Source organism: Telopea speciosissima, chromosome 6 (assembly GCF_018873765.1).
Source record: "Telopea speciosissima isolate NSW1024214 ecotype Mountain lineage chromosome 6, Tspe_v1, whole genome shotgun sequence".
Lineage (NCBI taxonomy): Eukaryota > Viridiplantae > Streptophyta > Magnoliopsida > Proteales > Proteaceae > Telopea > Telopea speciosissima.
This window is the reverse complement of record NC_057921.1, coordinates 52,288,335-52,302,740: the sequence shown is the minus strand read 5'-3', so window position 1 is coordinate 52,302,740 and position 14,406 is coordinate 52,288,335. Positions and strand designations below refer to the sequence as shown.

At 37.3% G+C, this 14,406-nt stretch overlaps 2 protein-coding genes and 1 long non-coding RNA gene across 4 annotated transcripts in view; 2 read left to right on the top strand and 1 right to left on the bottom strand.

The window, feature by feature from the left end:
• The window catches only part of LOC122664082, a 14,722-nt gene extending 13,142 nt beyond the window's left edge, over positions 1-1,580 (top strand). The window contains exon 3 of the long non-coding RNA XR_006333277.1: positions 1,519-1,580. This is a non-coding gene — a long non-coding RNA (uncharacterized LOC122664082). The remainder of the gene's footprint in view (positions 1-1,518) is intronic.
• On the bottom strand, positions 1,481-9,504 carry LOC122664072. 2 transcript variants are annotated; one of them, XM_043859758.1, is made up of 6 exons: positions 9,448-9,504; positions 8,094-8,171; positions 5,295-5,412; positions 2,994-4,108; positions 1,885-2,297; positions 1,481-1,789 (listed from the first exon to the last, which is right to left on the bottom strand). In XM_043859758.1, exons 3-6 carry the CDS (start codon positions 5,311-5,313, stop codon positions 1,681-1,683), a joined length of 1,656 nt encoding a protein of 551 aa, XP_043715693.1. In that variant the 5' UTR covers positions 5,314-5,412; positions 8,094-8,171; positions 9,448-9,504; the 3' UTR covers positions 1,481-1,680. The 2 variants fall into 2 exon arrangements, with proteins under 2 accessions (XP_043715693.1, XP_043715692.1); XM_043859757.1 differs by lacking the exon at positions 9,448-9,504 and adding an exon at positions 8,355-8,522.
• The window catches only part of LOC122664074 (protein MICROTUBULE BINDING PROTEIN 2C), a 21,399-nt gene continuing 16,080 nt past the window's right edge, over positions 9,088-14,406 (top strand). Inside the window, exon 1 of the mRNA XM_043859761.1 lies at positions 9,088-9,103. The gene's annotated coding sequence lies outside the window, so the exon portion shown is untranslated. The remainder of the gene's footprint in view (positions 9,104-14,406) is intronic.

Below are 14,406 nucleotides of genomic sequence, written 5' to 3'. Positions count from 1 at the left end.
TTTACTCTTAGAAGTTTTTTTTGGCAGAAAATGACAATTTTGTCCCTGGGGTGAATTACATGTCCAACGGAACCTTGTCAGTATGGGATGAAACTTTTAGGAAAAAACTATTTTATTATAGGAAGGCAAATTCTATACTTTGGTGTAAAGACGAGACATTGTTTGTCCATCATTTCAGCAAAATACTTATTTTGTGAGCTCCACTTTGAAAACAGTTTTGACTATGCCATCGGAAAAAATTGTGGTTTATCTCATCATCATTGAATATTACTCTCAAAGATCTTTCCAATGACATATGGATCACCAAAATCCGACAGTCGAATCTCTTGCAATCACTGAACCCGCCAAGGGAGGCCTAGTGGCACCGCTAAACTCCTCTAATGGTGTCACCTTTTAGGTAATACCGAAAATGACCCTCCCCCTAGGTTCCTATAAATAGAACCTCCTTCCTTTTCATTTTTCACATCGAAGTTCATACTCCACCCCAGAGGACCCCCGAGCTTTGTCGAAGGCCTGACATCTAGAGATTCCTCTAATAAGAGAATCTTTTAATAAAATTAAAATTCCCAAAACACCCCTGCGAGTCAAAATTCGATCGTGATCATAGCAGGAGTGCTGAAACTCTATAAAACTAAACAAGTAAAAGCCGTTTTGAGTCCAAATAGGTATTTGTCTCTCTCCTCCCTCTTATTTGTTTATTTAATTAAATAATTCTATTTCTGTCTTTTTTCGAAAGCCTTATAAACCTTGTGGCACGTCGTTAGGTTGCCAAAATTTTCGTTATGGGTTCGATAGACATCTAAATAGTATCATCGAACCTCAAAACCAGTGGTTAGACCCATGAAGTGATCAAAATCCAGAAGAATTCTTCAAGGTAATCTTAAGAATTACGATTGACTTGATCCCTAGTAAAGATATGTAGGCAGCTTCGCAAAATTATATCCAAATTCGATCCACACATCCAATCATCCTCAATGTAATCCTTGGAAAATACAAATTGACCCTAACCTAATAAGAGCAAGTAGGAAACCTGACACAGTTATGTCCTGGTTCGGTTTCCCCAATGTATAAAATATATTCATCATCACATTTATGCAATATCCATTATTTCTTGATTCATTATGATAATTTATATTAGATCACATGCTTTCTCATATGTCATATCATGTTTCAACTATGTTTGACCTAACTCCTGAATTCCTTCGAAATACGTTGGTACCTTGACAAAGTGATGTTCAAAGTTAAATCCTGTCCCTCCCATGTATATATTGTTTCCAATTATTCCACTTTTCATTTATTTTGGATGCTCTATCGTGTGCTTTGCAGCTTTCCAACCTAGGTTACCCTAGATTAGACTAATTTATTTACGGTAATTTCATTATACAAGACAATAGATTATAATGACAACCATGGCCAACCAATGATTAGGTGCATGATAATAAAATGAGATTTCTTGATAAAAAAAAATCAATCTGATGTATAGATAATGACTATGACAATGATATTAATAAATTTAAGTTACATCTCAATTTGCATTCCCCATGCTATAACTCAGCACTATAATTTTAACCCAATGCACAGAACAAACCTTTTACTGGGTAGAAGGGATGGAAAATATTATGAGCATTACTATTTAGATGATGTATATTTGAGCTTAAATAAGTGGATGAAAAGAAGTATTCAGAATCTACAGCAGAGAAGATTGAGCATCCAACCCCGATATTTCCGGAAATGTCTCTGATCAGCTTTTGCCATTTTGACAGGGCTGCTATTCCATTCTGAATTTAGTCTGTAATTGCAAACAATCAACATAAGTTATTACTTATAAATTCAATACATAAAAACAGAGATGGAGATCAAAAGAAAAAGACGATGGTAATTTACATGGGGAAGGCAAAGGAACGAGTGCTGGTTGTGCTGCTATCTGACCGGAGAGAAATGCTACCAGAATATGGTATGGGCCCTGAGTGTGATATTGAAGCTGATGGAGGACCCACTGCAGAGAAACTTGACTCTCCATGGCCATGTTGAATAAAAAAGCTACGGCTTGAACTTGTTAGATTATCCAATGTTCCATCTTCAAGCCCCCCAGGTAGAGTCTGAAGACATTGTTGGTGGTCAGCATTTCGTGGGCTGTCCTCTCTACTGCTTCTTGTTGGAGAATCAAAATTGAAAGTGATGCTTCCACTTTCCACCTTACTATCAAATGGAGCCTTGTTGAGACAGTTGCTCTCACTGGGTTCTTCAGCCACAGAACACACAGCAGAGTGTGCTGAAATTGGCTCTTTACTTGTATCCTGCTATTTTTCAGTCACAATCTGTCATATTCTGTGCTAAGGAAAAATAATTTCAAATAAATAAACACTCTGTAAACATCAAGATTATAATTCATGCACCAAGTTATAGCCATGTGGTGGAATGTAGGAGTGTCACCTACTGCTTTTGTATGTCCTCAGAAGATTGTAAAGGAAATGGAATTAGTACAGACTATGCATCATCCACCTTGGATGGTTCACTCGGTAAATATACCTCAACTAAGTGATAAAGCATATAACAGATTCTTGAAGTTGCGGGCTGGAGAAACCTAATTTCTCAATCTATCGTGGATGGTCAAAACAAAAATAGGCTACCCTCAATTAAATAGCTCATCAGTGGTTAATTGGGATTATAGCATAATGTTAGGCAAATGGCATTGGATGACCAGAATCATCCACAAATTGGACTGTGGAGAGGCCCTACTATCCAAGGGGGCATGGTACTCCATGCTCTAATTTTTGTTATCCAAAATCACTCCGGAACCCTGATCATCAGAAGAATGGAGCCTCTCAGTATTTATCTGGGATATTCAGCACAATGCTTCTATAAACAGAAACAAAAAAACACAGCTTAAACAGGCAATTAATAGCTTCAGAAAAAATTTGTCATTTTCAATCATACATGCTACTTTAAGAATAAAGTAGTTTCTTAGGCAAGCATCGTGGCCAACACGTTACCTGCTTAGATTGTTCTTGATCTTCATTGCCATTAAAATTGGATGACGGGTAAGAATTTTGAATGTCAACCTCTTGCAACAAAAGGACGCTTAGAGGGACAACATTATCAGAGACACCTTTTGTAATTTCATCATTTGCATCAACACTTCCTTCACTTTTCTGCAACAAATCCTCAAGACTGCAGAGCTGCTCTTGGCCACAATGTTTCTGGCTTTCATCACTCGTAAATTGGAATGACTCTGGGTGGCAGTTCTCTTTCTCCAAATTTTGAAACAAAAGCAGATTCTCACTTACTACTCTCTCACCCTTGTCATGTGGGATCTCATCTTTGGTATCAATATTTGCCTCTCCTTTCTGCAATTGATTCTTAGAACAGCATTGCATGTAAACATCCTCACCAAGGTTATGTTCAACCAATGAATTCATGGTGGTATCATCTTCTGCATCAATATTTTCCTTGCTTTTCTGCAATAAATTCTCAGAATCACATCGACTGGAAACATCCATATTATGATAATGCCCAATCAAAGATTTCATCTCATCTGCAATGAGTGATGGGTGGTCAACTGATTTTTTGCCCACTTCAGTAATATCCAAATAAGAAGTCTGGAAGCTGTGATTATCATCCTCCTTGCTATGTTCTACCAAAATCTTGCCCAGGGAAGGCACTCCCACATCAACGCAGATGTCCTTAACCACATGATAAGCATCCACCTTGAAAAATGAAATTTTCTCAGGTACTTCACATTCTGTAACACTCTTATCAGTATAACATTCTCCTTCTTTCTCAGACAATTCAACTTCACCTGAAGGGATTGTGTAAGGTGCCACACTTTCTTCCATCTTGCTTCCTCTCTCATTTATTAAATCATCCCTCTCAACAGAATGGAGTAATCCGGGTATCTTCCCCACTCTCTCCTCATTGTGCTTCTCAGTTGGTAATTTTTCTACATCCTTCACAGAGTTTTGGTTCTTTACATCAGATGGCATTCTGTATTTGTCTTCCGTCAAGATCAAATTTTCTGAATTTAAATCCCCCATCTCCAAAGGATTGACAAGATATTTGGAAACAGGCCTATGAACCAGAGTTGAACGATCATGCATGGGCTCGGTATCTGCAGTCATTCAAATCAGGTGCAATTTAAGGATAGGAGTACTCAGGGTCCAAACTTTTTACATATTGTACCGGTGTCATACAAATAAAAGCATTATCATAAAAAGAAAAGAGAAACAGAGTAAAGAATATACTCAAAATACAGTAAAAATGTAACACACTGGGAATTCACAACCTAGATGGAAAATAAACATTAACGGGAAGTTAAGGGCTACTAAGGGTGCAAGTTTGGCTCTGTCGGCCCGAACCCGCTCTGGCCCGCCCTGAGCCCGAACAGGGCTTGGGCTGAGATATTTGGCCCTGAGGGCGGGTCAGGGTTGGAAATTTCTGGCCCTGAGTCAAGGTCGGGTCGGGCTAAGGTTGAGGGCTCAGGCTAAGTCTGGCCCGACCCGGCCCAACCCTGTTTTAAGTTATACTTTAAAATATATATATTGATATAATATATATATTATTAACTAGACATCATCCACATTTTGTTATATGATATATTATATATGAAGATAGTATGTGATATAATACATTCTATTATAGTGATATTTTATGTAAAATTGATAATTTTCTCCCTGGCCCATTCCAGCCCATGCATTTCCTTCCCCCTCCCCATGATCAGGGCCAATCAGGGTTAGCCCAGCCCAACCCTGAGGGCGGGTCAGGGTTGGATTTTTCAGGCCTTGAGTCAGGGTCGGGTCGGGCCTGGCCCCAGCTAAGGGGACTCAAGGTTGGGCTAGGGTTTTATAAAGCTCGACCCAACCCGACCCTGTTGCAGCCCTAAGGGCTACGGTATCGCATATCAACTAGCCACCTAGCATACCATCATTTTAAGGTAATTGACATTTCATTTAAGGATCAGAAAATTTGAGGTCTCCACAAATTATGCCAGGGATGTATCCACTGTAGAAAAATCAAGTGTTTGTTGGAGGTTTAGCTAATTAAAGGTTAAGATTTATGATGTTCCCTGTATGTACCACAACGAATGAATAACCAATATTCCCAAAGACAATCATTCCCATTCCAACTCTTGGTATACAGAAAAGTTTCAGGGTAGAACAGTAAAACGTAGATGGATAATTATGATTACAAGTCATTGAATTAGACACCTGAAAAACAGAATAAAGAGAAGAGGCCAAGGCTAGTTTATTTTTTGTCCTCCTCCCTCAAACTTACTGTAGGTAAGATCAGAAGATTACCAAGTTTCATGTTGTACATATGTTAAGTGGCTGTCCTTAAATTACATCAGCTTCTTGCATCATTTTGAAGAATCATACACTAGCAGATGTCATCAACCAAGTGAATCAATCTCCACTCCTGTAAGAATGGAAGCAATCAATTTTTGTATCCAGGTTGAGAGTAATTAAAGTTCCAAGAATTCTAATAACCAGAGTAGAAAATAACTAACCAGATCCTTGATCAAGTCACAAATAAGAAAATACTCAGTAAGAAAAACAAGTCATTAGCAAAGTATGGTCATTTTTCATCACATATATATGAATCAGCAAGCACAAATAAATGAAACTCACAAATCATAACTAACAATCAACTGATGAGATCAAACTAAGTTGAAAATAGTTGTATCCTTCAGAGAGGTAGGATTCATTTGCATTATTATGCATGAGGAATAGGTATGGTTTCAAAACACAAAATAAAACCTGGGTGATGGAGATTGAAGCATGAAGAAGAAAAGGACCAAAATAGAATTCAGAAAAAAGTTACTGTTTAAGAGTTAATACTATTCATGTGAACAGTAACTCGGGTACTGTTCACATGAGCAGTGTCACAGTCATACTGCCTAGTGTGGGAATGCTTTTAATGTGTGGAGAAGACATAATCCAGCATATCATCTACTTTCTATTTTTGCATAGTTTTTAATTTCAGATTTGGAAAGTAAGCTCAGGTTTTTTTTAGAAGTATCTATTTTTGTTTCTTTTCTATTTCACTCTTTGTAATGGTTTTCTAACAAACAACTAAGTTAGAGTTACTTAGGCAGCAAGTTTTTTCAAGTTTTATTTTTAGAAACTAAGTCCTATATATTGCAATTGATTCCAAGGGAGTCTCCCACGATTTGAATGACAAATGAAGTTTGCTTTTGCAATCCCCATTGTCCTGAAAGAGACTGAGAAAGGGTGAGATGCCCTGGCTGAGATAGCCGACCCTTCCTATCCCTATTTCCCTTCCCTTGCTCGATCTCCCTTCTCTTCCTTAACCTTCTATTTTCATTACTGCTGGTTAGGGCCTGGTTATCCCTGCAACTAGAGAGTTACTTCTATTGATATTTGGGAACTCAGATCAACCCTCAAGGAGGCTCCATTGACCTTAGTTTGAGTCAGATTTGACTTCACATCAGCAAGCTGCAGAGACCCCTGTCTAGTGCTATCGACAGGATTGTTCTGGAGACCATTGTTGTTGCAACTTTGAAGGCTTGTATCTCTGCAACCTTCCATCAGAACTGAGTAAAATTCAGGGCATTACTTCTCCTTGTATAGATCTCCAATTGATCCAAAGTTGGAGTCCAATTGCTGGCTGGTTTGTCTGAAATCTACAACCTTCTAATTCTGTGACCTGCACATATCTTTACATTAGGCCATCAGAATTAGCTCTAATTTGGAGGACTAATTCACCCTGCCTAGACCCACACTCGACCTAAGTTTAAGGTCCAACTGGCCGAATATCAATAATCTGTCACACCTTCTATTTCTGGTTATTAAGCCTAGACTGGGCTGCGGTTAAAGGGTTTGTTTATTACCTGGGTTTTCTTACATTGTGGGTAATATTGGGGTTAGGTTACTTGTAATCTGGCCTTACATTAATGAGGGCTGGGGGGTGGGGGGAGAAATGAAGGAAAATAAATGTTAAGCCACAACTGACATTAATTCTAGATTGAAACAAACCAAGACTTAGGAAGACATAGTATTAGTCCGGAAGGACAAGTGTGATAACAATTGTGAGGAAACCATGAAAAAACGGGAACTGTATTAACCATTCTACTTAAGTAAACAAATGTGTTAAATCTAAAGAAGAGGAAAGCTCAGATCTCTCCATTTATCAATTGGAAAATAAACTGCCTATGAATGTATCACAGGGTATCATCTTAGTATTAAGGAAGAAAATAAGGGGTTGGGGGGAAGAAGAAAAAACACAGAAACCCCCCTCCCCAAAAGCACACACTCTCAAGAGGGTACCATCTGAATTAAGGGCACTCTCCCACTAGAACAAGAACCAAACTCACCATTCTAAAATAAAATGGTTAATTTTTAACATAAAGAAGTCAAAGAAAAGGCAAAGCAATAATTGAATACAGTCAAGAAAGCAAAACGATAACATATCAAGATACAGCAGGACAATAAAAGAAACAAAAAAATAAGATGCCCCTGGGTTAAAAAATCCAGAACAGTAATTTATTCCAGCAAGCCCTGCCGGAACCAACCTATGGGACAAAAGGGAATCCGTAAAAGGAGCAATCAAAAAAAAAAGAAATCATTTTCTTTTCATTTCAGTGGGGATCAAATGGAAGCCTTACATTTTTTGTCAATTGAGTCATCATAACTGGCAGGATTTTGAATTCAAGCTACAGGAAGTTAAATGTACTGCACATTTCAAGTGCTCTTTGAAGATAAACTTTCTGACACCAAGAACAAAGAAGTTCCTGGCTCTCAGCCTTTCTTCAGGAATAAAACTAGACTAAATAAATCAAAAAGAATTACTTACAGAAAGGTCTGGGAAATTTCAAGAGCTAAACAACAGAAAATTTTTTAAATCCAAAATTTCCAATTGGGCACCTATTAACAACCTACCCTGCTCCGTATTTCTCATTTTTAGCACACTCTGGTGAGATCTAGACCATTCAACGAGTAGGATTCCCAGCCCGGCATCGTAAGAAATCACACAGAACTCTAACAGAATCCGAAGTGACAAAAGCTTAGGGATCTCAGTTAGATCCAAAACCCTTGCAACTTACAAAGAAGATAAAAACAGTGAATCAGGAAAGGTACCTTTTATTAGTCTAAAAGCGCAGACTTTTTTCCTTTATAGCTCCCACTCGGAATAAAGGACAGTCCATTTGCCTTCGTCTGCATAAAAGATGAGGAAGAAAAAAGTTAGCAGCAACAGAAGGAGAACATACAACATAAAAAATAAAAGAAACCCGTTTACTTGGATTAAAAACAGAGTCGTTCAGGACAAGAAGAACAAGCAGCATGAAAATCCAGAATTAAAATTTCCAAAACTAAAGAAACTTAACTAACAGCAATCACCTAAGTAGCTCAATGCAGTAGAAAAAGAAACATCCTCACTGGAATTAATGCGAGAAAAGGATATATCGAAGGTCGGCGAGTAGAAGAAATACTGTACATTTGGCTTCAGAGAGAGAGAGAGAGAGAGAGAACAGAGGCTGGAAGATTGATCCAACCCTACCTAAGGCTAGTCATAAAAGTCAAAATAACTATCTCTCAGAATTTAATTTAAGGAACGGCTTCTCCAGAAGGTCCTACTAAACCGGCAGGTTCTAGCATTAAATACCGCGACAAAGAAATTAATAACCCACAGAGCAGCTTCTCTTTAACAGCATTTGCTTCCCTTCTTACCGCAAATGCTTAACATTTCCATTTCATTCCATTTGCCCAACCAGTACGACTTTCTCTTTTCTGCAACTATCACCTGAGTTTCGATCTCTTCTGAACTTTTCCAGAAATTCGATTTCTTCTATTCGAATACAACGCAACGCCGAGGGATGATCATCAGTGAAATCGAGACACGCATAGTTACCGTTTGAGAGTTGGTAAGACTTTCGTGATGAAGACGGTATTTGAGCTCCACTTGGATTGAAAAAGACGACTTAAAACCTCGATGAGAAGATGAGATATTGTCCGTTATTTATCTTTTTATCGTTCAAAAGTAAGATATACCGGAGAAAGCTAGAAAAGGGGGGGGAAAAAAAAAAAAAGGAAAAAGAAAATTGAATTCTGTCATTAGAGATATGAGATCGTATGGGATCTCTAAACATGCCTCGATTTTAGCGGTTATCTTGCTTTTTTTTGGAGCAAGATTTTCTTACTATTTAAAATGTTTCCGTAGCTTCTTATCAAGCAAGCGCGTCCTCAGGGTCTTACTCCCTCGATACGTAAAACGAGACAGAAATTATAAATCAACTTCTGCGACGAGAAATCCGACGATGTTTACTGCCGGCAGAGACTGAAGCAAAATCTAAATCAACTTCACCGATAAGAAATCCGACGATGTTTGAAGCAAAATCGCCGGAGAACCTAATCTAACTAAAGCTACTGCTTCTGAATTCTGATACTTCAGGCGAAAAAAGCATAATTCTGACGAACTCGAAGATAACCTCACCTGATAGTCGTTTTTCCGGTGACGGAAAACGGAGAAGAAAAACCCAAGAAAGAAGTTTGGTTTGTCGAGTGTAAAGTTCCGTGTCAGAAACACTCCAAAGAGAGGGATCATATGAAAATAGTTACGGTGGATTGGGAACAGAGGAACAGTTCACATCAATTATTGTTTAATTAATTATTTATTTATTTGATAGTGGTTTTTTAAAATTTTTTATTTTTCTGAATTTTGAGCTGGACCCCACGGTTCTGGTGTCGTGTATCTGGAATTCTGAAATCGAATTCCCTTTTAGGGCTCATTGGGGCTAGGGCAGTAGGGGGTTCTTCTCCTCTCATCTTTGGTTTTTTAAAAATTCCAATTAAAAATTTCACTTTTTTTCACATGATCTTGCATTTACTCAGATCCACGTGTCCAGTAAGGTTCAGTGCTAGTAAGAGATTATGGACGGCCAAGATTTGACCAAGTTTGGAATGTTATGGACGTCAGATGTGGTAAGGTGGACTAGAAAACCAATCGCGAGGATAAGCTCCAATCGTGCCGCAACAAAAGCATTGCGTAGGCGTCTTGTGGGCCCAAATCCTAGGCCCCACAAGCCTCCGACGTCGACTTACGATTGGTGGGCATTGATTTGATACTTCACTGGAGTTTTCGTAAAATGCTACAACCCTTCGAAATTTTGTTTTTAATTTTATGGTTTAAGACGACAGAAGCAACAGTTTTGATTCCTTTTGTATTATTTATACATGGATAGATGGGTATCAACCAGAGAGAAAAAGTACACTACTATTCCATAAGGGTACAATATGGGGGTGAAGATCCGCAAAGGTCTGGGATGGCCTACCCCAGGCAAAAACCATGGACAATATCGGAAATTATTTTTACTTAGTACTTGTATTTTTTGGTAAGAGCTGAATTTATTGAAAAGGAAGGCACGATGAGCACAAGGCATCCTGCTTATACTTGTATTTACTGATGAAAAAAAGAAAATGGAAACGAGCCGTAAGCCATGACGTGGGATTGTGCTCTTCTCTCTAAAGAGCATCCCTCAATGAGGCATCCAATAGTTGGATTGTGCTTGCATATATCCTGATGGCTGACTAGACACACATCAAGATGTGTACTATACAACCCAGCCATCAAATGTCTCATTGGGTGAAACTCTCCAAGAGGAAGAGTCGAATCCCATGACATGATGTTCAACTTTAATATCAAATATTAGGAAATTGGTCAAATTTCAAAACTAATGCAACACGTTAAATCAAGTCCCTTGAACCAACAAAAGTTATTCAAAATATTTAGGTAACTTAAAATGAGTAATAAAATTACAAAAACACCCTAATATAGATTTTTTTGTAACTCTTGAGTGATTGGGTGTATCACTTCGTTGGGAGCTTAGAAGGTTATCATTTTTGGATTGAACACGTCTAGGGAACATCCATCTGTTGAGTTGTATTGTACACATTCCTAGACATGGAGATGTGTGTGGTACAACCCAACCCTTGGATGTCCCAGGGGCACTTCGTGGGCGTTGAGCGCCTGAGCTCCTTGGAGAAGAGCAGAATCCTTAAAATCAGTTAGTTTGTCTGAATGAAGGGACCCACAGCGCACTTGGAGTTGAACGTTCGTGCATCATCATGAAAACAAAACAGCTCCGATGGCGGTCCCCTACCAAAACTCGTGTCCTAATAATATGAGCTACCAAGTGTCTCATCCGTAATGGACCCCACATGTCGCACTTTCCAATGACAAATGGTTTAGACCAAAACCACGTTGACCTTCACGAGAGAGTAACTTTGACAAGAATCTCATACAAATATCTACTCTTTTGTGGAACATTGCAAGGTTGGGCCTTCATGGTCATGCGGTCTGGACCGGTGGGTCAATGGTTCGGATATTCGTGGGTTGCTTAAGCAACAACCATGAAGGCTTACACTTGATCAAGGTTTTAAAACATGAAATTGATCATTCACGATTTCATTAATAGGTTTGAATCGGTACTCAAGAACCCTAGAATCAATCCTCAGATCCCAAAAACAAAGAATTTCTAAGGTTATTGGGTGTAAATCAACCATGTTGGATCTATGGAAATTAGAAACAATGATCACAGTTGATTCTGATCCAAATCAATCAATTCACCGGTACCCACAAGGTCAACAATTGGAAAGAGAATATATTCCAATTTCCAATATATAATCTCATTTACCTACTAACTTAATAATTAGTTAGTTAGTTAGTGCTTTTTAAGTGAATTAGAAGTAGTGATTAAACCTTTAGAACCATAATATTCCTTGTTTCTTCACGACTTCACCAACCTATAAAAGGATTCATTCCAAAAGCATTGGAAGATTAGGTAACCTTATCGTGATCCAACACACACATTTGTTATTTCAAAACCATAAGTTTGTTTTCGGCCAAACCCATTTCCATTTCGATACTCTTTTTGTTTCTTCATGACTTCACCAACCTTCCTATAAACTAAACTGAAAATAGAATTGCTTTGGAGTAAATTTTCGTTTTCTTCTTTCCATATCGTTTAATTTTCTGCCACTTACAAAACACTTTGTTTGTGCCCCAATTCAGCCGATCTTATTCTAGACCAAGACCGAAACTTGGCCGAGTTGGCTTGTACGTACATAATTTGTTCTCATCGTTTTAAAACACTATATATAAAAAGTGATCCCGTAAAAATGTCTGTGTGAGGGTATATAATTTCTTCATTAAAATAGAGAAAGCTCAACTCATTTTGCTCTGTTGTATGCATGATTTTCTTTTGTTTTTCTTTTGCTATCATTAATCTGTTGCGTTGTTAATTCCTAATGAGTGGGTGGGTTGGTGTGGGGGTTAGGGGGGTTGGAATAACCATTATCAGTTTATCACTAGTCATTATCTTATAATTAAGATACTTAATGTTTTTCTCTACGAAACCATTTTGTACACCATTACATTTGCCTTAATGTGAAAGACTAATCTTTAAAGCTTCAATAATTAAATAAAAAAACAAATAATCTTCTATTAATAGTAATACTTTGAGGAACCAAGTTGATTGAAAATTTTATACAAATTTAATTATAATTATTTATTTTTTTTCTGGGGGTGGGGGGGGGGGGGAGGGGTGAATAAACTCATATATTCAACAAGCTCAGAACATACAAGAGGAACGCCCCAAACAAGGAAAAAGAAATAAAGAAAACATATATCATTGAGCCATCCCCTAAGAATGGGGAGAGAAATGTTCCAAGATGTGATAATATGATGATTCCTGGGGTGCTCCACCTAAGGGCCAAAGGAGAAAGTTATCGTAATGGTAATATCAAAGGAGATGGCTTTCCAAATCTAGGCATATGTCAGAAGTTAGAAGTCCATCTTCTTAGGTTACGTTCTCTCCATATGTAATAGACCGCAACACTGATAACATGCATGCCTAAAGTGTCAAATCTTGTTTTATCATGGAAGCAGCATTTGATCCTTTGATCCAGTACCATTCCCTCTCAAAGGAAAGAATACTATGCATTGAAGGAGTGCATTTCTACATGAGGTCTTTCCAAAAAACGATAGGAAAAGGACTATCAAAATAGGACAAAGTTTTCCTCCACCCATAGAGGATGGTTCACCCATCATCCTAGGGTTCACAAACCCCTCCTAGGGTTTTAGTATGTTCCAAAATATCTTCTCGATACCCAGTCACCGTGGGTGAAGGGAAACTCGCTCCTTCAAAATATTAACTCCACTTATTCTCTAGAAAATTAAGTAATTAGAAACATTATTTTTTCTCTTGTTTTAATTTTGACATCTAATCTTAATATCATGTAGCAAAGAAGAATCTATCATTTTTCTAATTTTAATTTTGACATCTAAATCTAAATATGTTGGTCAGTTCCAAAGTCTAGTCAAGATGGTCAGAGACTCCTTGATTAATTGTTCTTACGTAGTTAATTAAATTATACTATTCTTAGCTCCCCAATATAGTTTATATTAATTGTTTCTTAAATTAGGTCAGCTAAAATATAAAACAAAATTGATCATCTCTGCGTAGAACTAACACTCAATTCAATGTTGAGTTTAATTATATATACTCTCACTCCAAAAGCTAGCTGGTCCAACAAGTTACAATATTAATTAATCTTAACTTATTTTTAATTAATCATGTTAATATCAGTAACCATGCACGATGAATGATTTAGAATAGAATATTATCGGGGATGATGTTACATGTGTCTGGATTTTAATTGGCGACATTCCGTGTCTCACGTAAATTAAGAAACGATTAAAATGATTTTTGGTTTAATTATATATTTTTTGAATATTCAAAACAGTTGATGATCATCCATACTATGTTCCTTCTAAGCTTCTTTAAAAAAATAGTAGAAAGAAATAGAAAAAGATGATTCCATTTATGTGGAGCTAAAATGGGTTAGTCATGAGTAAAGATATGGATATGGGGTATTCTTACGTACCCATTTATTTAAGGGTTTGTTTTATTCGTCACCTGTGCATAGTGAATTATTACATTTCACTATTTGTCATTTGGTAGTACATTGCCAGATTTGGTATGATTTCTATTTCCAATTTCGGATTGATTTCTCGAATAGTCAACAAATAGATTTTTTATTAAAAAACTAAAACTTTTTTTTTTGTTATATCAATATGAAATATTTCAAAAAAAACAAAAATCCACTTGGTAGTTCAGTTTTTGAGAATAGATTTTCTATATTTCTTTGGGAAGGGTGGTGGTCGTGGTAGCGACGATGGCGACTGTAGTGGTGGTGGTGGAGAAAAAGGATGGTGTTTTATTTTAACATGAAATTACTAGTTTGCGATTTTGCTCATCAGATGAACCATGTGCTCATTACATAGCAAGAGTGAAATTAAATGAAATAGAAATTCTGAAATAACTCCTCAACTGTTTCAAAATTTAAATTCCACTTATTTCTATTTCACTAAAATAATGTGCAAAAATCAAAC